Source organism: Ornithorhynchus anatinus, unplaced genomic scaffold (genome assembly GCF_004115215.2).
Source record: "Ornithorhynchus anatinus isolate Pmale09 unplaced genomic scaffold, mOrnAna1.pri.v4 scaffold_264_arrow_ctg1, whole genome shotgun sequence".
Taxonomy (NCBI): domain Eukaryota; kingdom Metazoa; phylum Chordata; class Mammalia; order Monotremata; family Ornithorhynchidae; genus Ornithorhynchus; species Ornithorhynchus anatinus.
In genome coordinates, this window is record NW_024396743.1 from 3,952,786 (window position 1) to 3,974,759 (window position 21,974).

Consider the following 21,974-nt stretch of genomic DNA (forward strand, 5'->3'; position numbering starts at 1 on the left):
CCACACAACTTAGCCCCGCGTGGGCCCCGATCATCTTGCATCTACCTCAGCGCTTAGTACGCCGCTTAAACACTTGGGAAGTACTTAAAAAACACCTTTCTCATTTTTTTAATAACCTTTATAAGCCTGCACCCCGGTTGGACGTCTGCTCTCCGAACAGAGGGATGGAAATCGATTCTCGGGGGCAACGGATAAATGCTTCCAGCGAATGGCTTTCGTCCTCACCCGGGCTCATCTGGGTTCTCCCTTTCTTCTTTCAATCACTTCATCAGTGGAATTTATTTACTTTTAGATGGCCCTTTTTTAGCTGTCGTTGAGCACTCGTTTTGTCGAGCACCGTTCCGAGCACTCGGTCAGAGGAGAGATTATCAGGTCGGACCGGGTCCCTGTCCCACGTGGGGCTCGCAGTCTAAGCAGGAGGGAGAACAGGGATTAAATCGCCGTTTTACAGACGAGGAAACCGAGACACAGAGCAGTTGAGCGGCTTGCCCGACGCCACACAGCCGACGAGCGGCGGAGCCGGGATCGGGACCCACGTCCTCTGCCTCCCGGATCCGTGCTGGGCCCCTAGGCCACGCTGCTTATCGACCGCCTTGTGCAGAACACCGTTCAAAGCACTTGCGAAAGAACAATAGAGTGGGCAGGCAAGATCCCAGCCCACAAGAAGCTTACAGTCGATAAAAGGAGCCGGGCGTGAAAATCGATTCGAGATAGGGGGGCTAGTAATGATAGTTATGCTATTTGTTAAGCGCTTACTGCGTGCCAGGACCAAGCACTGGGGAGGATCCAAGCAAATCGGGTCGGACACAGCGCCCGTCCCACGTGGGGCTCGCCGTCTCAATCCCCATTTTCCAGACGAGGTGACTGAGGCCCAGAGGAGGGACGTGACTCGCCCAAGGTCACAGAGCGGACGGGCGGCGGAGCCGGGATTAGAACCCGGGACCTTCTGACCGCCCCCCCCGGGCTCGTGCCCTGTCCACCGGGCCTTAAGGATACGGACAGAAGCGTCGCGGGGGCCGGGGAGAATATCAAAGTGTTCAAGGGGTGCATAATCGACGGTGAGGGGAGAGGGGAGAGAGGAAATAGAGCCGTAGCCGGGGAGGCCCCTCGGCGGAGGTAATAATAACAACGTGGGTATTCGTTAAGCGCTTACTATGTGCAGAGCACCGTTCTAAGCGCTGGGGTAGATATAGGGTCATCAGGTCGTCCCACGTGAGGCTCACGGTTAATCCCCATTTTCCAGATGAGGTAACTCAGGCCCAGAGAAGTGAAGCGACTCGTCCACGGTCGCACAGCTGACGAGGGACAGAGCCGGGAGTCGAACCCATGACCTCTGACTCCGAAGCCCGGGCTCTTTCCACTGAGCCACGAGGTGAGAAGCAACGTGGCCCAGACGGGCCCGCGGGCGGACTAACGGTCGCGATATCTGCTAAGCGACGGTTCGGCGAGGCCTCCTCTAAGTCGCCCGTTTCTGCTTCCCGGCCAGGCTCGGTCTCATTCATTCATCGTCGTGCTTCTGGAGCGCCTACCGCGCGCAGAGCACTGGACAAGCCCCCGACCTGATGGGACGCCGCCGGGTCGGCGGGGCTTAGGAGACTGTCTGTCTCCGGAGCATCGCGGCACAGCCGGGAGCTGGAAACGGCCACGGGACCGGCAGAGGGGCTTCCGGGAGCCTCTCGGGCGTCCGGTCATCGGCCGCGTTTCTCGTGTCACCGAGGACGCCTCGCTTAAATAAATATCAATCATCAACCCGCCGTCGGGGGAGACGCCCGGGGCGGGGGGCGGTGGGGTTACTTTCGTCCGTTCCCACCGCAGCTGGCCGGGGGCATCTCCTCGGCCCCACCACCGAGCAGCCGTCTTTACCGAGCGCTTACTCTGGCGCTCCGGCGCCCGCCCCGCGGCGACCGATCGACCGCTCTGATGCCCGCTCGACGTCCCCCTTCGTCAGCCCGTCCATCGTACCTCCTGAGCGCTTCCTGTGGCGCTCCGGCGCCCACCCGATGCTCACCCTTAATCCGTCATACTTACTGAGCTCTTAATGTGGCATCGTGATGCCCGATCTCGATCCATCGGTCCATCGTATTTACTGAATGTTTAGCGAGGCATTTGGAAACCTCCCCCCAGCCCCACGGCACTTATTTCATTCGAGCGTATTTACTGAGCGCTTACCGAGCTTAAATACTCCCGTTCCCTCCCATTCCCCCTAACCGTAGCTCGCTGTAGGCAGGGATGCGTCTATCTGTCGTTATCTTAATGAGAGTAACGATGGCATCCGATAAGCGCTTACAACGTGCCGGGCCCCGTACTAAGCGCTGGGGTGGATACAAGCAAACCGGGCCGGACGCGGTCCCCGCCCCGCCGGGGGCTCAGAGTCTCGATCCTCGTTTTTACAGACGAGGTCACCGAGGCCCGGAGAAGTGAAGTGACTCGCCCGCGGACACAGAGCGGACGAGTGGCGGAGCCGCGATCCGAACCCGGGTCCTTCCGGCTCCCAGGCCCGGGTTCTATCCGCTAGGCCACAGGCCTGTTTGGCAGGGAGTAAGCGCTCACCGGATACCTTTAAAAAAAAAAAAATCCATCTCCCCTTCCTCCCGGGCCTCCCGGAAGACCCGAGAAACGGCCTCCGGCCGAACCGCTCCTACCTGGGCCCCCGTCCTCCTGCGAGCTGAGAGGCGAAGGATCCGATCCCAGCTCCAGAAGCCGCCACACGTCCCGGAGGGAACCGCTCGCTCCGGATGAGGGGGTCCGGGGACGCCCCGGGCCGGGGGTCCCGGGCGGCCCTCGGGCCGGGCCTTCCGGGGGAGGCGTCGGCGTCGAACCACACGCGGGGGCCGCGGACGAGGGAGGCTGCGCCTAGGGAATTCGGCCCGGAGTCACCCACCGCCCTGCTCTCGTCGTCTCCCCGGCCTGCGGTTCCTTCCCCTTCGGAGCCCCCCTGCTTCTTACCGATGATACTTGGGGTATTGCTAACACCCTTACGGGGTGCCGAGCGCCGTTCGAAGCGCTGGGGCAGGCACCGTCTCCATCTGTTACCGATCTGTCCGTTCCAGGCGCTTAGTACAGTGCTCCGCACACAGTAAGCGCTCAATAAACACTCCCGGATACCAGCTAATCGGGTCGGACGCCGTCCCCGTCCCACTTGGGGCTCCCAGCCTGGAGGAGCGGCGTGGCTTAGTGGAAGGAGCCCGGATCTGGGAGGCGGAGGGCGTGGGTTCCGATCCCGGCTCCCCCCGGCTTGGCAGCCGCGTGGCGAGTCGCTTGGCTTCTCTGGGCCTCGGTGACCTCATCTGGAAAATGGGGATGAAGACCGGGAGCCCCGCGTGAGACAACCTGATGGCCGTGTATCCCCCGCGGCGCTCGGAACGGTGCTTCGCACACAGGGGCCGTCGTCGTCATTACTGGCACGCCGGTAGCGCTTAAGGATTCTCTTAGACTGCCTGAGGGGCAGAGACCGTTTCGAATCCATCGCCGGTATTTATCCGGCGGCTCTCTGTGTGCGGCGCGCCGCGATGGCGACGAGGAGGGGTGGACGCAAGCGAATGCAGGCGGACCCAGTCCCTGTCCCACGTGGGGCTCACGCTCTTGATCCCCATTTTCCAGATGAGGTCGCTGAGGCCCGGAAGCGGGGAGATGACTTGCCCGAGGTCACCGGGCGGGTGAGGGGTGGAGCCGGGATGAGAACTCAGCGTTGAGCGTCGGGAGAGAAGCGGTGGGTAGAGGCCGGGCCCGGGACTCAGAAGGGCTCCCGGCTCCGCCACTTGTCTGCTGGGTGACCTCGGGCAAGTCGCTTCCCGTCTCTGGGCCGCAGCTGGAAAATGGAGACCCGGTAGCCGCCCCCCCCCCTCCGGGAGAGCCCCGCCAACGGATGATTGGACCGTGTCGCTTTTCCCCCTGGCGGTACCCAACTCCGGGCCCGCGATCGGGGGGTCCCCTCGAGCCACGATTTCCTAACGGAGGCCCAGCCTTGGGCCCCGCCCCATCGCAACCCGGTGCTTCTCCGCTCCTGCTGTTACCTGGGTGGCGAGCGGGGGGTCCGAGCCCGCGAGAGGAGGCCTCGCCGTCGCTGGCTCCCTTGGTTTCGGGGTCCCCGAGGCTGCGCGAGGCGGGGGCCGGGGCGCCCCGGCGGGAGACCCTAGGAGAGGAGAACGGGGGAAAGGCGGTGTGGGAGGGGGGCGTTTTTCCGCAGAGGGGTGCGAGAAATGATGACGACGCCATACCGACTGTGGAATCCGTACAGCGCTTACTGTGCGTCGGCGCCGGGGTGGACGCGAGCGGTCCCCGGCCCGCGTAGGACGGACGGTCGTCGTCCCCATTTGTCAGATGAGGTGACCGAGGCCCGGAGAAGTGAAGTGACTTGCCCGAGGTCACCCGGCAGAGAGTTCGGGAGCATCCGGATGGGGGGGGGGGGGGGGGGGCGCCGCCTCGGTCTCCCGGCAATGTGGGGAGAGCCGGGTTCTGATCCCGGCCCCGCCGCTCGCCGGCTGGGTGGCGCCGGGCACGTCGCTCGACTTCTCTGGGCCTCTGTCTCCTCATCTGCGAAATGGGGCTCCGATCTCCTTCTTGGCTCACGAACCCTGGGTGGGACGGGGACAGGGTCTGATCTCACTGAACTGGGCAGGGGACACCGTTTACTAACTCCATCTCCCTGGGCTCCCCCAGGCGCTCACCACGGCGCTCTGCACAAAGCGCTCGGGCAGCAGCGGGGCCCGGCGGCCAGAGCCCGGGCTTGGGGGGGTCAGAGGCGGCGGGTTCTAATCCCAGCTCGGCCACTCGTTCGCTGCGTGACCCTGGGCGAGTCGTTTCGCTTCTCTGGGCCTCAGTTTCCTCATCTGTAAAATGCGGCGCGAGACCGTGGGCCCGGGGCGGGGGGACGGGGACGGTGTCCAACCTGATTTTTATCGACCTCAGCGCTTACAGCAGGGCTTGGCACACAGTCAGCGCTCTTAACAAATACCATAATAATGACGGGGCCACTAGTGATAATAATTATTATATGCCATCGATTGATCGACCGACCGGCGTTTTGCACAGTGCTCAGCACACAGTAAGCGCTTAACAAATGTCATTAGCACGCAGGGAAAATGATTCCGACACGTAGAACCCTCCCTAAGGTACTCTCGCCGCCGAAGGTTTCACGAACCAGACAAATACCCGTAATTTATAAAAAGCCGATCGACCAGTCTCGCAAGGAACTCAAAGCGACGATTCATCCTCGGCCAGCTGTGAAGAACCAGTCAGCCGGTCGTATTTACCGAGCGCTTAGCGTGTGCAGAGCACCGTCCTAAGCGCCTGGGACAGTACGGTCTAAAAACAAACAAGCCAGGGTTTCTTCTGAAGGTTGGGCTCGCCGTTCGGTCACACCGTCGACTCATTTTCTCTTTAATGGCATGTGTTACGCGCTTACCGTGTAATAGTAATCAAAAATGACGGTATCCGTTACGTGCTCGCGATGTGCCGAGCGCCGTTCTAAGCGCTGAGGTAGAGACGGGCTAATCGGGCTGGACGCAGCCCCCGTCCCACGCGGGGCTCCCGGTCTTTCATCCCCGTTTTACAGGTGAGGGAACCGAAGCCCAGAGACGTGAAGCGGCTCGCCCGAGGTCACACAGCCGACGGGCGGCGCGGCCGGGATCAGAACCGGCGACTTCTGACTCCCAAGGCCGGGCTCTTCCCACTAAGCCGGGGTCATGGGTTCGAATGCCGGCTCTGCCGCTTGTCAGCTGGGTGACTGTGGGCAAGTCACTTCACTTCTCTGTGCCTCAGTTCCCTCGTCTGGAAAATGGGGATGAACCGTGAGCCTCGCGGGGGACAACCCGATGACCCCGAATCTCCCCCGGCGCTTAGAACAGTGCCCCGCACATAGGAAGCGCTTAACGAATACCAACATTATTATCATCATCAAGTCACTTCGCTTCTCTGCGCCTCAGTGACCTCATCTGGAAAATGGGGGTGAAGACTGGGAGCCTCACGTGGGACATCTCCCCCGGCGCTCAGAGTAAGCGCTCAACAAATACCAACGTTATCAGTATCGAGCCCCGCCGCTCCTCTCGCACGCCCCGTGCCGTGCGGCCCGCCCCGCCCCTCCTCCCCTCCCCCACGGCTCTCGGCCGGATCCCGTGGGTCCGGTTCAAGAGTGATGATAACCGCGGCGGTCGTTAAGCGCTCGCTAGGCGCCGGGCACCGTTCTAAGCGCCGGGGCGGCTCCGAGCAAGTCGGGAACGGACGCCGTCCCACGCGGGGCTCGTGTACTCGCGTCTCGGGCCACCGCGGCCAGGCTCGCCGGCCGGAGGGCCGGCCCCCGGCGAGGGGAGACACGGCCGCCTTTATCGGGGGGGGGGCCGGGGGTGGTCCGGAGAGGGACGGCCCCCCGAGCCCTCCTGGGAACAGCGGGGCCGCGTCCTGCCCCCGCTGACAAAGCCGCCCCAGTGCCCGGCCCCGGCTCCCTCCGCGGGTCCCTCCTCCCGGCCGCGAGGGACTCGGCTCCCGCGAATCCGATCCCTCCCCCTGCTCTTTCGCCTCCGACCCCGGGGTTGGGCCACAGAGGGGTGATTCTAAGTTCCTTCCTTGCCTCCCCGAGAAACGGAGGGGGGGAGAGAGAGGCCTAAGGGCGGCGACGGGCCCGCCCGTCCCAACAGTCGACCTTCTCACGCGGGCGCTCCCCGGTTCCGCCGCCGGCCCGCCTCCGTCTGAAAGGACCGGCTGAGGGAGACGGCCCGGGGCGGGGGGGGGGGGGGGTCCCCGGCGGAGGGGGAGACGGGGTGGGGGCGGGGAGGCCGGGGAGGGTTCAAGCAACGCGACCGTCGGTCGCGTTTAATAATAACAATGACGGTAGCCGTCTTCGTTAAGCGCCTTCTACGTGCCATGCCCCGTACTAAGCGCTGAGGTGGATACGACCAAATCGGGCTGGACGCGGTCCCCGGGGGGGCTCGCGGTCTTCATCCCCCTTTTCCAGATGAGGTCACCGAGGAGGCCCAGAGATGGGAGGTGACTGGCCCGTGGCCACCCAGCAGACGAGTGGCGGAGCCGGGATTAGAACCCGTGACCTTCTGACTGCCGGGCCCGGGCACTATCCAATTGTCCGTGTATTTACTGAGCGCTTCCTGGGTGCGTAAAACCGGACTGAACACCTGGGGGGATGCCAAACACTCTTGGTAGACCCGATGCCCACCCTAACGGAGTTAGGAGTCTCGACGGAGGGAAGCGGCGAGGCCCAGTGGCTAGAGCCCGGACCCGGGAGTCGGAAGGGTCTGGGTTCTAATCCCGGCTCCGCCACTCGTCGGCCGACTCGGAGCAAGTCACTTCACTCCTCTGGGCCTCGGCTGCCTCATCTGTAAAATGGGGATGAAGACCGTGAGCCCCACGTGGGACAACCTCATCGCCTCGTTATCTACCCAGCGCTGACAGCAGCGCTCGGCACATAGTAAGCGCTTAAGAAATACCGTCGTCGTCGACATGTGGGACAGGGGCTGTGTCCAACCCGACTTGCTTGTATCCAGTATCAGAGCAGTGCCTGGCAAATAGTAATAGTATTATCACTCATAATCCTAATAATAAGACAAAAATTACTTTTCGAAAGGGGGTCTGATTCCCACCCGTATGCTCTCTCCCAGGGCTCAGTTCAGTGCTCTGCACGTGTTAAGCACTTAATAAATCCTATTACAACCAGAATATATTAATAATGTTGGCATTTGTTAAGCGCTCACTATGTGCGGGGCACCGTTCTAAGCGCCGGGGTAGATACGGGGCGACCAGGTTGTCCCGCGTGAGGCTCCCGGTTAATCCCCATTTTGCAGATGAGGGAACTGAGGCATATTACAGGTAGAGGAAACAGCAGAGTATATAAGGACATGGGGAAGCTGGAGGCCGAGCGGAAAGGGCCTGCTGCTGGGGGTCGGGGGGACCCGGGTTCTAATCCCGGCGCCGCCACTTGCTGCTGTGTTGGTATCTGCGAAGCGCTCACTCTGTGCACAGCACCGTTCTAAGCGCAGGGGTGGATACGGGGTAAACAGGTGGTCCCACGCGGGGCTCACGGTCTTCATCCCCATTTTCCAGATGAGGGAACGGAGGCACAGAGAAGTGACTCGCCCACAGTCACACAGCTGACGAGTGGCAGAGCCGGGATTCGAACCCCTGACCTCTGACTCCCAAGCCCGGGCTCTTTCCACTGAGCCATGCTGCCGTGTGACCTTGGGACGCGCGTTTTACTTTTCTGTAAAACGGGGATAAAGCTTACGCACCCCGTGTGGGACACGGACCGCGTCCGACCTGATCAGCCTGTATCTGCCCCAGCGCTTAGTACAGTGCCTGGGACACACCGAGTGCTTAAGCTTATCGTGGGCAGGGACGGTGCCTCTCGGGAGTCAGAAGGACCTGGGTTCTAATCTCCGCTCTGCCCCTTTTCCTTGGTCAAGTGACTTCTGCGGCCCTCAGTCACCTCATCTGTAAAATGGGGATGAAGACCGTGAGCCGCACAAGGGGCGGAGACCGGCCCCCCGATTTGCTCGTGTCCACGCCAGCGTTTAGGGCGGCGCCCGCCACGTAGTAAGCGCTCGACAAGTACCGCAGCTATTACGATTACTATTCTCATCCCATAGAAGAGGTGAACGATGAAAACGGTGGCCGTAAGCGCCGCGAGGGCGGGGCGGCGGGTAGGGACCGGACGGAGGGGTGACGCCGGGTCGGCCGGGGAAGGCCTCCCGGAGGGGGCGGGCGTTCAGCGGGGCTCCGGAGATGGGGAGGGAAGGCCAATTCGCACGAGCCCCCGGCCGCTCACCCGTCGCGGCGGCCAGCTCGGCCCGAAGCCGGTTGCCCAGGTCGATGAGCTGCTGCTTCTCGCGGCTCAGGCTGCAGATCTTCCCGGCGGCTTCTCTCAGCTTCCGGCGCGGGCCCGGCCGCCGGAGGGGTCGGCGGTGGCCCCGGGTCCCGGCCCCGGAGGGAGGGTCTTCCCCGGCTGCCCCTCCGCCTGAAGAATCTTGCTTCGCGGGACCCTGCGGGCGACAGGCGGAAAGCTAGGCCGGAAACCCCTTGAAGGCAGGAATCACGGCTACTCGCGCTATTACGCTCACCCAAGGGCTCGGTAGAGTGCTCTGCGTGCAGCGGATTGCGATCTCTTGGAGGGCAGAGATCTAAAAACACTCGCCCCGTCCCTTCTTCCCTCCCTAACTGCCATCTTCGACAGTTCTCTCTCCGTGGCTTCTTCCGCACTGCTTTCAAACGGGCCCGTGTCTCCCCGCTCCTAAAACACCCCTCCCCGGCCCCCACGGCTCCCTCCGGTTACGGCCCCGTCTCCCTCCCCGCTCCCGGGAACGCTATCCGAGCTCGGCTTCGGCGACACCGTCCGCTCCTGCTTCTCCTCCCGTCTCTCCGGCCGCTCGTTCCCGGCCTCCGTCGCGGGTTCCTCCTCTGCCTCCCGCCTCCTAACCGTGGGGGTCCCTCGAGGTTCACTTCTGGATCCCCCTCCATTCTCCATCTACACCCACGCCCTCGGAGGACTCGCTCGCGGTCTCGCACCTCCTCCTGCCTTCGAGACGTCTCTATTTGGACTGCCTCCCGTCACCCCCAACGTACTACGGCTAAAACTCCACTCCCGACCTGCCCGGCTTCATTGGTTCGATTGCGTCCGTCGAGCGCTGTGGGCAAAGCTCACTGTGGTCCGCCCAAATCCTGTCTCCCCATCGCTGTAGACGGCACCACCGTCCCCCCGGTCTCACGAGCCGTAACCTCGGCGCCGCCCTTGACTCCCCTCTCTCATTCGGCCCACGTATTCGAGCCGTCGCTAAATCCTGCCGATTCTACCTTCGCCACGTTGCTAAAATCCGCCCCTTCCTCTCCATCCGAACCGTTACCGCATTAATCCGGCCTCGATCGGCCATCAGCCTCCTCGCTGACCTCCCCGGCTCCCGTCTCTCCCCCCTCCGGTCCAGACTCCACCCTGCTGCCCGGGATCGGGCCTGGCACGTGGTGAGCGCTTAACGCCATCGTTACTATTCGAAACCGTTCGGGCCACGTCGCCCCACACCTCCAGGAACTCCAGTGGTTGGCCATCCACCTCCGCGTCCAACAGAAAAACTCCTCACCGGTGACCTTAACGCAGTCAATCCCCCCGCCCCCTCCTACCTCGCCTCGCCACTCCCCTACCACGGCGTAACCCGCACGCTTCGTTCCTCTGACGCCGACCTCCTCGCCGGACCCCGATCTCGTCCGTTCCCGCCGCCCTCTCACCCACGACCTGCCTCCGGCCTGGAACGCCCTCCTCCCGGACACACGATTGCCCCCCACCCCCCATTTCAAAGCCTTATCGGAGGCCCCCCTCCTCCAAGAAGCCTTCCCTGACAAAGCCCTCCTCTTTTCCCACTCCCTTCGGCGGCGCCGTCGTTCTTCCCCCCTCCCGGCCCCACGGGCTATATCCGTAATTTATCTATCCATCCGTCGACCGATCTACGTATATTCGTGTCTCTCTCCCCCTCTAGACCGTGAGCTCGTAGCGGGGAGGGAATGTGTCTGCTGCTATAGCGTACTCTCCCAAGCGCTCAGTACAGCGCCCTGCACCCAGTCAGGGCTCGACAGAGACGACTGCACGGATGGACTCTCTCCACCACCGAAAGGGTGCTCTCTACATCGTAGACCGGCAGCTCCTCGGAGGTACGAATCGGGTCTCCGTACTCGATTTCGCTCGGCCGAGGAAGCCCTCGGCGCACACTACCGACCGATAGGCCGGGATTCCTCTAGAACGTAAGCTCGGGGCCGGCCGGCAACCCGTCTGCTAATTCTGCGGTGCCGTACTCTCCCGAGGGCTTAGAACGGCGCTCCGCTCACGGCGCGCGCTCGACGGATACCGTCGATGGATTCCCTTGCTTCCACGCAACCTCCGGGTGCTCGGTCCAGAGCTGGGCACGTAGTAAGCGCTCAATAAACGCCACCGACGGATCCGCATGTTCATCCTCCTGCTTAACTCCGGGGTTGTTGCCCCATGCCCGCTTCCCCACCCGTCCTGGAACAGCAACGACAATAATAACATTCGGTATTTATACGAGGCCTTTCATCTGCAGTGCTTGGGGTGGCTTCTCGGCCTCGTCTGACAACAAGTAGGTATTACTGTCCCTGTTTTACAGATGGGAAAATGAAATCAGGATGAGGAGAGCCAGGTTTCGTGGCTTCCCATCCGGCGCTCTAGGCTGACGCTTTGATGTTGTTTGGAATCGGCCACCTCTTCGACCGCCTGCGAGGGAACCGTATACACCCGGGCTCGTCCACACCTCGGCGCTCCCGTGATCCTCCTCTCCGCCCCCTCCGAGCCCCTCGCAGACCACCCTTCGGTTGAAGGCCAAGAGGGAATTTGGCTTTTATTCTCCGGGACGCCCAATCCCTCTCCCGCTTTGTCCCCACCTCTCCGGAATCCATTCGTTCGCTCGATAGTATTTACCGAGCGCTTACTACGTGCGGAGCGCCGTACTGGGCGACTGGAATGGACGCTTCGGCAACAGAGAGCGACCATCCCTGCCCAGTGACGGGCTCGCAGTCTAATCGGGGGAGAGGGACGGCACGGCGAAAGGGGACGAAACAAAAACGAGACGGCGTTATCACGATAAACAGAATCACCCGCTCTCAGAAAGTCCTGCCTCTCTTCCCGCTCCACGGCTCAAAGGGACCAAGTGGGGAGACTGGTCTAAGCTGCGCTCCCTGCCGTTAGACGTCGGGTCTCTGGAGTGATGGCGTTTCGGGGGGAGGGGATCCCGCACCCCGGAAGGAAAAGAAAGTGGCGGCGAGAGGAATTCTTCTGAGTGCTTCTCCCTTTTTTTTAATGGGATCTGTTAAGCGCTCACTGTGTGTCGAGTAAAAGCGCTGCGGCGGATACGACTTGATCAGGGCGGACACAGCCCTCGCAGTCTTAATCCCCATCTTATAGATGAGGGAACTGAGGCCCAGAGAAGTCAGTTGACTCGCCCAAGCTCACACGGCAGACGAGTGACGGAGCCGGCATTAGAACCCAGGTCCTCGGACTCCCAGGCCCGGGCTCTTTCCACCGGGCCCCGCTGCTTCTCCTCTTTCCTCCCCTCTCGGAGTCCCCCGGACCTAGTTCAGATTCCTTTGACGTTGGAGCATTTTCTTCCAATTCTGAAGAGGCTGGGAGCTGAAGGGGGATGGAATTCAAAGACGCTTTCTCGGACGTTTCGGTCGACGGATCATATTTACCGAGCGCTTACCGCCCGCGGGGCACCGCTCCGAGCGCTGGAGAGAGTCCGGTTCAACAGAGTTAGGAGATCCGTCCCTTGCCTACAGCGAGCTTAGAGGCTAAATGGGGAGACAGCCATTAACGTCGATAAATAAATGACAGTTTCCGCCTTCGACTTTCAGCCACTCTTCCGGGTCTGCCCCCCCCCGCCCCTTTCGGTTTGGAAATCCTTTAGGCAGAATACCGAATCTTCTTCACGTCGGGTTCAGCTCCCGCCGCGCGCTCAGTCATTCTTGGGTGGCAATATTTCAGGGGTGTCTAACGCCCCCTCCCTCCACCGTCCCCCAAGTCCAGGGCCAGACGCGATCTAGTTGGGCCGTGCCAAGCCTCGAGTCGTCATCCAGCACCCGCATCGCCCCACCTCTGCCTGGAAGTCCCCCGCATCTTAACAATCCGCGGTGGGTCGCGGGGGGGGGGGGGGGTCCTCACCGCCGTCCGAAGAGAGGTGCCCCCTGGCTCTGGTGGGGCCTGGCACCTCCCGCTAGGATTTGCGGTGTTTTGGGGTTTTTCATGGGCTTTTCTGTGGTGTTCGTTAAGCACTCACTATGTCCCAGGCACCGTATCGGGCGCAGATACGAGGTTGTCAGGTGGGACCCAGACCCGGTCCCACGTGGGGCTCCCAGGCTTCATCCCCATTTGACAGATGAGGGAACTGAGGCCCAGAGAACTGAGGTGACTCGCCCACGGTCACAGAGCGTTGAACGGCGGCGGAGCGGGGATTAGAACCCGGGCCCTTCTGACTCCCCGACCCGGGCTCTATCCACTAGGCCGTGCTGTGTTGTGAGCGGGGGACGCGTCTACCAAGTCCGTTCTACTGTCCTCTCCTGGGCGCTTGGCCCAGTGCTCTGCACACGGTGAGCGCTCAATAAATACGGCTGAATGCGGGAATGGACGAGGCACACAGCAAGCGCCCAGTAAATACCACCGATGATGACGACGGGCAGGGATCGTGTTGACCAACTCCGTTCTGTTGTCCTCTCCTGGGCGCAGTGTCCTGCACACAGTAAGCGCTCAGGAAGTACCACTGATGGATTGATGGATTTGGCCTAATTTGCAGGTTACGTGTTGAGGAAAGCTGGATTGTTTGAAAGGCTGCAGTGAGTCAGATCTCTAGACTGTGAGGCCTCTCGGGGAAGATGGGATTTTATTATATTATCATTATTATTCTTAATAATTGTACTCGTTAAGCGCTTCCTCCGTACCAAGCATCGGGGTGGATACAGGCCAGTCGGGTTGGACACAATCCCTGTCCCACACGGGGCTCCCACTCTTAATCCCCATTTTCCAGATGAGGTGAAGGAGGCCCGGAGAAGTGAAGTGACTTGCCCCAGGTCACCCGGCGGACACGTGGAGGAGCCGGGATTAGGACCCAACGCTGGGGAAGCGGCGTGGCTCAGTGGGAAGAGCCCGGGCTCCGGAGTCAGAGGTCGTGGGTTCGAATCCCAGCTCTGCCACCTGGCAGCTGCGTGACTGTGGGCGAGTCACTTCACTTCTCTGGGCCTCAGTTCTCTCATCTGTAAAATGGGGATCGACTGGGAGTCTCACGTGGGACGGCCTGATTACCCTGTATCTCCCCCCGGCGCTTAGAACAGTGCCCTGCACATAGTAAGCGCTTAACAAATACCAACATTAACCCAGGTCCTTCCGCCCCCCCCCCCCCCCCCCCCGGGCCCCGGCCCGACCCACTCAGCCACGATTTTTAGCTGGACGGCGGGGAGGGCGGCCGGCTGTCGGACGTGAGGGGGGAGGGAGCCCCAGGGCGGGGGCGGGGTGGGACGAGGGGTCGGCGGCGAAGTAGACGACGGGGAGGAAGGGGGGACCCCCCGCCCTCGACCCCCCGTGACCCGGGAGAGCGTTTCCTGCGGGTGCGCGGCGGCCGCCCGAGACGGAGGGAGGCTTCGGCCGCCCGGCTCCGGTGGGTGATGTCTTTCTTCATTTCATTTCCCAATGGAGGGTTGAACCAGTCTGACTCGCTCCGGGTGTGCAATCTTCCGCCCCCGAGGTAATTGCCCTGGAAAATCACTTACCCTTTACACGCAGAGAGGAGTGGAAATATATTACCCTGCCGGGCGGTAGGTGAGGGGTCAGTGGGCTGAGGCTTCAGCGGGAAAGGGGCTTTTTTTAAAAAACGGTAAGCGCCGGGGTAGATAAGAGCTAATCGGGTTGGACACGGTCCCCGTCCCGAGCGGGGCTCGCTTTCTGGCCAAGGGCGGGGGTCGGTTGAAGCAGCGTGGCTCAGTGGAAAGAGCCCGGGCTTGGGAGTCAGAGGTCATGGGTTCGAATCCCGGCTCTGCCACTCGCCAGCTGTGTGACTGCGGGCGAGTCGCTTAACTTCTCTGTGCCTCAGTCACCTCAGCTGTCCAACGGGGATTAACTGTGAGCCTCACGTGGGACAACCCGATTACCCGGTATCTACCCCAGCGCCTAGAACCCCAGCTCGGCACATAGTAAGCGCTTAACAAATACCAACGTTATCATTAGTATTAGCCGGAAGAACCTTGGATTCTGGAAGTGATCCCCGGTCACCTCGGCGCTCCGGGAACAGCCGGAGCTGAGCTTCGTCATTATAAGAACAGCAGTTATTTCTACTGAGCACTCACCGTGTGCCAAGCACTGTTCGAAGCGCTGGGGCGGATACGAGTTCGATCGGGTTGGGTACGGTCCCCGTCCCACCCGGGGCTCTCACTCTTATCTCCGTTTTACGGATGAGGGAGCCGAGCCCAGTGAGGCGAAGCAACTGGCCCAAGGTCGCACAGCAGCGAAGTGGCGGAGCCGGGAGCAGAACCCGGGTCCTCCTGACTCCCGGGACCGTGCTCCATCCACTACGCCGTGCGACGGTCGGGATATCTGCCAAGCGCTCCCCGCGTGCCCAACTCCGTACCAAGCGCTGCGGTGGACAGAACATACGCGGGCCGCACGCAGTCCTGGTCTCTCGTAGGGCTCGCGGTCCGGATGGGAGGGGGAACGGGTATTTAATCTCCAGCTCCGGATGAGGCAACCGAGGCCCAGAGAAGTGAAGCGACTTGCCCGGGGTCACGCGGCAGGCGAGTAACGGAGCCGGGATCGGAAGCCGGGTCCTCCGACTCCCAGGCCCGCACCCTCCCACCGTGTATAAGGACAAGCTTGACGACTTCAGGGGCGAGCTCCCTAAAATCGCCCCCGCTCCTCCTCAGTCCCACCCCCTTTCCGGCCTCCCCTTCAACTCTCCCATCTCTAGAGGAGAACTCCTGCCTCCTCTCGAGAGCCACCCCCTCCACCTGGGCATCCGCCCCCGTTCCTTCGCACCTTATCAAAACTCTCACCCCCCTCCCTTCCTTCCTCCCATTCCCAGCCATCTTCGAGCGCCGATGCCCTTCTTCCCCACTGCTTTCCAACAGGCTCACGTCTCCCCCATCTTAAAAAGAGCCCTCCCTGTACCCCGCGGCTCCCTCCGGTTACGGCCCCGTCTCCCTCCCGCCATTCCTCTCCAAAAGCCTCGAGCGGGCCGTCTACGCCGGCTGTCTCAAATTCCTCTCCTCCAGTCCTCTCCCGACCGCCTCCGATCCGGCTTCCGTCCCCTTCACTCCACAGAAATCTCCCTCTCGAAGGTCACCGATGATCTCCTTCTTGCCAAATCCAACGTCCCCTACTCCATCCTGATCCCGCTCGACCTCTCAACTGCCTCGGACACCGTGGACCATCCCCTTCTCCCGGAAACGTGATCCAACCTCGGCTTCGCCGACTCTCCCGGTTCTCCTCATCTCCCTGGCCGTTCGTTCTCAGTTTCTTTCGCGGGCTCCTCTTCCGCTAGCCGCGGGGGTCCCTCGGGGTTTCCAGTTCGGAGTCCCCTCCTGGTCTCCATCCACACCCATTGCCTTGGAGAATTCGTTCGCTCCCGTGGCTTCAACTACCGCCTCTGTGCGGACGGATCCCCAAATCTCCATCTCCAGCCCCGATCTCTCTCCCTGTCTCCGGGACGTCTCTACTCGGCTGGCCTCTCGTCACCTCGGGCTTAACACGTCCAAAACGGAGCTCCTCATCTTCCCGCCCGAACCCTGTCCTCCGCGACTTTCCCGTCACTGGAGACGGCACCGCCATCCTTCCTGTCCCACAGGCTCGTAACCTGGGCTTGTGAGACTCCTCTCTGTCCTTCAGCCCACACATTCAACCCGTCGCTAAATCCTGTCGGTCCCACCTTCTCAACACTGCTAAAACCCACCCTTTCCTCTCCGTCCACGTTAATGCAATCACTCAGCCCGTCCTGTAATCCAGCCTCCTCGCTGACGTCCCAGCCTCCTGTCTCTCTCCACTCCGGCCCCTATTTCGCTCTGCTGCCCGGATCATTTCAGGCCACGTCACCCCGCTCCTCGAAAAACTCCAGCGGTTGCCCATCCAGCTCTGCATCGAACACAAACAGTGGCTTTAAAGCAGTCCACCACCTTGCCCTCTCCCACCTCACCTCGCTCCTCTCCTTCTACGACCCAGGCCGCACACTTCGCTCCGCTAACGCCAACCTTCTCAGCGGGCCTTCACCTCTCCTGCCTCGCCGCCGCCCCCCGGCCCGCGTCCCTCCTCTGGCCCGCGACGCCCTCCCTCCTCAAATCCCACGGGCGACGGCTCTCCCCCCTATTCGGAGCTTTTCGGAAAGTACGTCTCCTCCGGGAGGCCCTCCCTGCCTAAGCCCTCTTTTCCTTTTCACCACTCTTCTGCGATCCCATCCTCGTCGCCATTTACGTCACCCGTCGCCGGGGATGGAAAAACCTGAGTTCTGTACAGAATTTATTCTGCGGGGCGGATTGAATTCTATAGAAAACTCAGGTTTTTCCAGCCCCGGCCTCTCTCTCTCTCGCCGCGCCGATTCCGAAAGAACCTGCGTGGCTCACTGGAAAGAGCCCGGGCTTTGGTGTCAGAGGTGATGGGTTCGAATCCCGGCTCTGCCACTTGTCAGCTGTGTGACTGTGGGCGAGTCACTTCACTTCTCTGCGCCCCAGTTACCTCGTCTGTAAAATGGGGATTACCGTTGAGCCCCACGTGGGACAACCTGATTTCCCCTGTGTCTATCCCAGCGCTTAGAACAGTGCTCCGCACATAGTGAGCGCTTAACAAATACCAACATTGTTATTATTATTATTACTCTGACTTGTTCCCTTTATTCACCTCCCCTCCCGGCCCCACAGCGCCCATGTCCAGAGCTTTAATTTTATTTATTTGCATTGAGGTCTGTCTCCCCCGACCCTCCCCATACTGTCAGCTCACTGTGGGCAGGGAATGTGACTGTCTACTGTTGTACTGTCCTCGCCCAGGCGCCCGGTCCAGTGCTTTGCACGAGGTAAGCGCTCAATAAATACGAATGGGGCCGTGAGAGCCAGGTTCCGTTAGCGGCTTCTCTCCGCCCCCGTTGGCCGACAGGCCTGTAAGACAACCAGTTCTTAAGAGTATCTTTGATTTTTAATAGTATTTGTTAAGCGCTTACTATTCGTTAAGCGCTAACGGGGTTGGACGCAGTCCGTGTCCCACGTGGGGATCGGTCTTTACCCCCCTTTTCCGGATGAGGTGACTGAGGCCCGCAGGAGCGAAGTGACCCGTCCAAGGTCACCCGGCAGAGCTCAGGTCTTCCTGACGCCCAGGCCCGGGCTCTAACCCCTGGGCCTCGCTGCCTCTCGCGGACTCGCGCTGGGAGGGAAGCCGTGGGCCGGAGGAGGGGAAGCCGGAGATGAGGCCAAGTCACCTGAACAGAGTCAGTCTGTGACGGGGATGCAAATCCTTTTCCCTCTTCTTCCTCTTCCCGCCACTTTCCCTAGATACGGGGCCCAGCGCTGTCGCGGAAGGACAAAGGGTCACCGGGAATTTCCATGCCTCTTCCCGACCCGAGACCTCCTGAATAGTGCCATTGTTTAATTCGTCCCGAGGCCTGGCTGTACAGATCCGACGTGCCTAAAGGAACCCAAAGGTACGTACCGAGAAAGCAGCGCGGCCTAACGGGAAAAGCCTGGGACTCAGAAGGACCCGGCTTTTAATCCCGGCTCTGCCACTTGTCCGCTGTGTGAGCTCGGACAAGTCACTTTGCAGAGGTCACGGGTTCGACTCCCGGCTCTGCCACCTGTCAGTTGTGTGACTGTGGGCGAGTCACTTCACTTCTCTGTGCCTCAGTTCCCTCATCTGTCAAATGGGGATTGAGACTGTGAGCCTCACGTGGGACGACCCGATTGCCCTATATCTCCCCCAGCGCTTAGAACAGTGCTCTAGTAAGCGCTTAACAAATACCAACATTATTATTATTCTCTGGGCCTCGGTCACCCCGTCTCCAAAATGGGGATTAAGACTGTGAGCCTCATGCGGGACATGGACTGTGTCCGACCTGATCAGCTCGTACCTACCCCGGCGCTTAGAACGGTCCTTGACACAGAGTGAGCGCTTAACACTTCCCATCGTTATTCTTCTTCTTCTCTGGGCCTCAGTTTCCTTATTTGGCATATTGGGAGCACTTAACGAATATCACTACCATCGCCGTTACCATCGTCCTCATCTACGATCCTCGTTCTCTACAAGTTTATAATCTAAATCAGCTTGGCCCACTTGTCTCATGAACTGCACAGGTCAAGAACGGACACGGAATCACTAAATACGCATCACTCGGGAAGGTTTCATTCCCAGTTTGCCTTTTCTTTGGGTGTTGTCTCCTCTGTCGTAAAAAGAGAGCGGCGTGGTCCCGCGAAAAGGGCCAGAGGACCCTGCTGTGTGACCTTGGGCGAGGCACGTTATTTACATTAACGTCTGTCTCCCCCTCTACACTGTGACTTCCTTGTGGGTAGGAATGTGCCTGTTGTTCTCTCGTACTCTCCCAAGCGCTTGGTACAAGCTTTGCATACAGTGAGCGCTCAATAAATCCGACTGAAGAAGAAGGGGAGGGAAGGGAGGTGGGCTTCCCCTCTCTGTCCCTCGGTTTCCTCATTTGAAAGCCGGGGATACGTCCCCCGTTCTCCCCACGGCTTCGGACTGTGAGCCTCGCGGGGGACGGAGACTGCATCTGCTCTGATTGTTTTTGATCCACCTCAGGGCTTGGCACATCGTGAGGGCTTAACAGAGCACTTCCATTCACACTTCACCACTCTCGCTGAGAACCTTCTGAGAAACCCGCCCTTCGGTCTGCCGTTTTCCTTGCCCGGAATCAGCCCCGGGGGGAATCGGAAAATCCGCCTGGCCGGCGAGTTAGGGAACGCCGGACCGTTTAGAACGACTCCCCCTTTAGACCGCGAGCTCGCTGGGGGACGGGACCGTGTCTCCCCGCCCGGAGTCTCGTCTCACGCTGGCGAGTCGTCTCCGACCCGTGGCGACGCCCCGCTCTCCATCCGCAGTCGTTCTGGTCACGTAGCCGTCCGGTTTTCTCGGTAGAAATCCGGAAGCGGTTGACCATCGCCGCCTCCCGCGCGGTAGACCCGGGTCTCCGCCCTCGGCCCTCTCCCGTGCCGCCGCTGCCCGGCACGGGTGAGTTGTGACTCGCGGCGGACGGCCCGCCACTCGCTAGTCGCTGCCCAGGCTAGGAATGGAATGGACGGGCCTCGGCTCGACTCTCCCTCCCGTCGTCGAGACCGGTAGAGGACTGGTGCGACCCTGAGAGGGGCTGCCCACGGTAAACGCTCAACGAACCCGACCGATTGATCGACGGACAGAGAAGCAGAGCGTCCTACGCTCCTCACGTCTCGAGGACGCTTATTTACGTCGGAGGGGTCCCGACCGGGGTTGGGGCGGATTAAACTGGAGCGAAACCATCTGAAGGGGAAAAAGAGCCAAGGGAAGAGTCTCGTTTTCGAGACCCAGGGTGGGGGGCCGCTGGCCTGAGTGAAAGCGGGGCCCTCGGCTTCCCTGAATCAACCCATCGGGGGTCTTGATCGAGCGCTTGCTGTGTGCAGAGCACTGTCCTCGGCGCCCGGGGGAGGGCGATGCGACCGAGGCGAAGGTTGGCCTCACCTTGTGTCGGAGCTGGGTCAGCGTGGAGTCCGAGTGAGCGTCTCCGGCAGGAAGCATCCCCGCAGCCAGTTCGGCGGACGTCGCGGCCGGCAGCGCGGCAGCTGGCGGAGGGAGACGTTTCCGACGCGTCAACGAGGCCGCGTCCAACCCGATAAGCCCCGACCGACCCCGGCGCTCACAAAGGGGCCCGGCACACGGCGAGCGCTTAGCGAATACCGCTTTCATAAACCCCAAACAAGCAGGTATTGAATCGCCATTTTACAGATGAAGAAACAGTGAAGTGACTTGCCCCGGGGTCACACGGCAGGGAACTGGCATCGGAACCCAGATCCTCGGACTCCCAGGCCTGGGCTCTACCCACTAGGCCCTACTACTTCTTAACTCTAGAGACCGTTCAGGGTATTTGGGATGACCGAGTGGGAAAGAGAAGATGATAGGGTTTAAGAGGGGTGAGAGGAGCCAGGGATAACGATCGCTCTCCTTTTTTTTTTTTACCTTTATGGTATTTGTTAAGCACCCTGTGTCAAGCACGTAGAAGATACAAATTACTGGGGGAGAAACAAATTAATCAAGGTCACTGTCCCACACAGGGCTTCCTTCCTCCTTCCCTCCCTCCCTTCCTCCTTTCCTTCCTTCCTCTACTTTCTTTTCCTTTCTTTTCTTTCTTTCCCTCCTTCTTTCTGTTTCTCCCTCTGGACGGTAAGCTCGTTATGGGCCAGGAATGCGGCTACCAACCCTGTTGTACTGTCCTCTCCCAAGCGCTTAGTACAGCGCTCCGCACCCATAAATACTGAAGCTCACCTCCTCCAGGAGGCCTTCCCCAGACTAAGCCCCCCTTTTCCTCCGTCCCTCCTCCCCTCCCCGTCGCCCCGACCCCCTCCCTCTGCCCCACACCGCTTGTGTACAGATGTACATAGGTATTATTCCATTTATTTTATTAATGATGTGCATATCTCTATAATTCTCTTAATTTATACTGACGCCACTGATGCCCGCTCACTCGTTTGGACATCTGCCTCCCCGCTTCTATTCATTCAGTAGTATTTGTTGCGCGCTTACTATGTGCAGAGCACTGTACTAAGCGCTTGGAATGTACAAATCGGGAATAATGTTGGTATTTGTTAAGCGCTTACTATGTGCAGAGCACTGTTCTAAGCGCCGAGGTAGATACAGAACAATCAGGTTGCCCCACGTGAGGCTCACAGTTAATCCCCATTTTCCAGAGAAGTGAAGCGACTCGCCCACGGTCCCCCAGCCGACAAGTGGCAGAGCCAGGATTCGAACCCACGACCTCTGACTCCCAAGCCCGGGCTCCTTCCACTGAGCCACGCTGCTTCTTAACCTCCTAGAAGGTCTAGAAGGTTCTTGCTCCTTCTAGACCGTCGCCCCTTCGGTGGGTAGGGATCGCCTCTTTCTGTTGCCGAAATGGGCTTTCCAAGCGCTCAGTACAGTGCTCTGCACACAGGAAGCGCTCAGTAAATCCGTCTGAATGAGTGAATGAATGAAATACAGCTGCCAAATCGATCTCGTCTCTACCCCGGCACTTAGCAGAGGGCCTGGAGCGGAGTAAGCGCTTAAATACCATCGAACAACAGCAACAGACAACCAAAACTAGCGGGGGCTCCCAGTTGCGGGGGGACAGAGGGCAGGGCCGACCCCGCTTTCTCACCCGCAGCGGCCGGCGGACGGACGATCCGGTCCCCGGCGGCGAGGGCGGAGGGCCGGGAGGCGCTCAGGGCCTCCATCTGCTCTCTCATGTGGGTGACGACGCTCCGGAGGGAGGCGTTCTGCTCTCTGA

The 21,974-nt window shown here is 60.7% G+C and overlaps 1 protein-coding gene across 3 annotated transcripts in view; it reads right to left on the minus strand.

Annotated features, from left to right (window-relative positions):
- Positions 1–21,974, minus strand: part of CCDC57 (coiled-coil domain containing 57) — a 68,501-nt gene that overhangs the window by 22,144 nt on the left and 24,383 nt on the right. The window contains exons 9-13 of one of the 3 annotated variants that reach the window (XM_029057048.2): positions 20,177–20,277; positions 8,771–8,984; positions 4,014–4,132; positions 2,643–2,853; positions 101–409 (exon numbers count right to left, since the gene is read on the minus strand). In XM_029057048.2, the coding sequence (XP_028912881.1) occupies positions 304–409; positions 2,643–2,853; positions 4,014–4,132; positions 8,771–8,984; positions 20,177–20,277 (751 nt within the window). In that variant the 3' untranslated portion in view covers positions 101–303. Of the gene's footprint in view, positions 1–100; positions 410–2,642; positions 2,854–4,013; positions 4,133–8,770; positions 8,985–20,176; positions 20,278–21,974 lie in introns of those variants that run through there. The other 2 variants (XM_029057046.1, XM_039911044.1) reach the window with 2 other exon arrangements.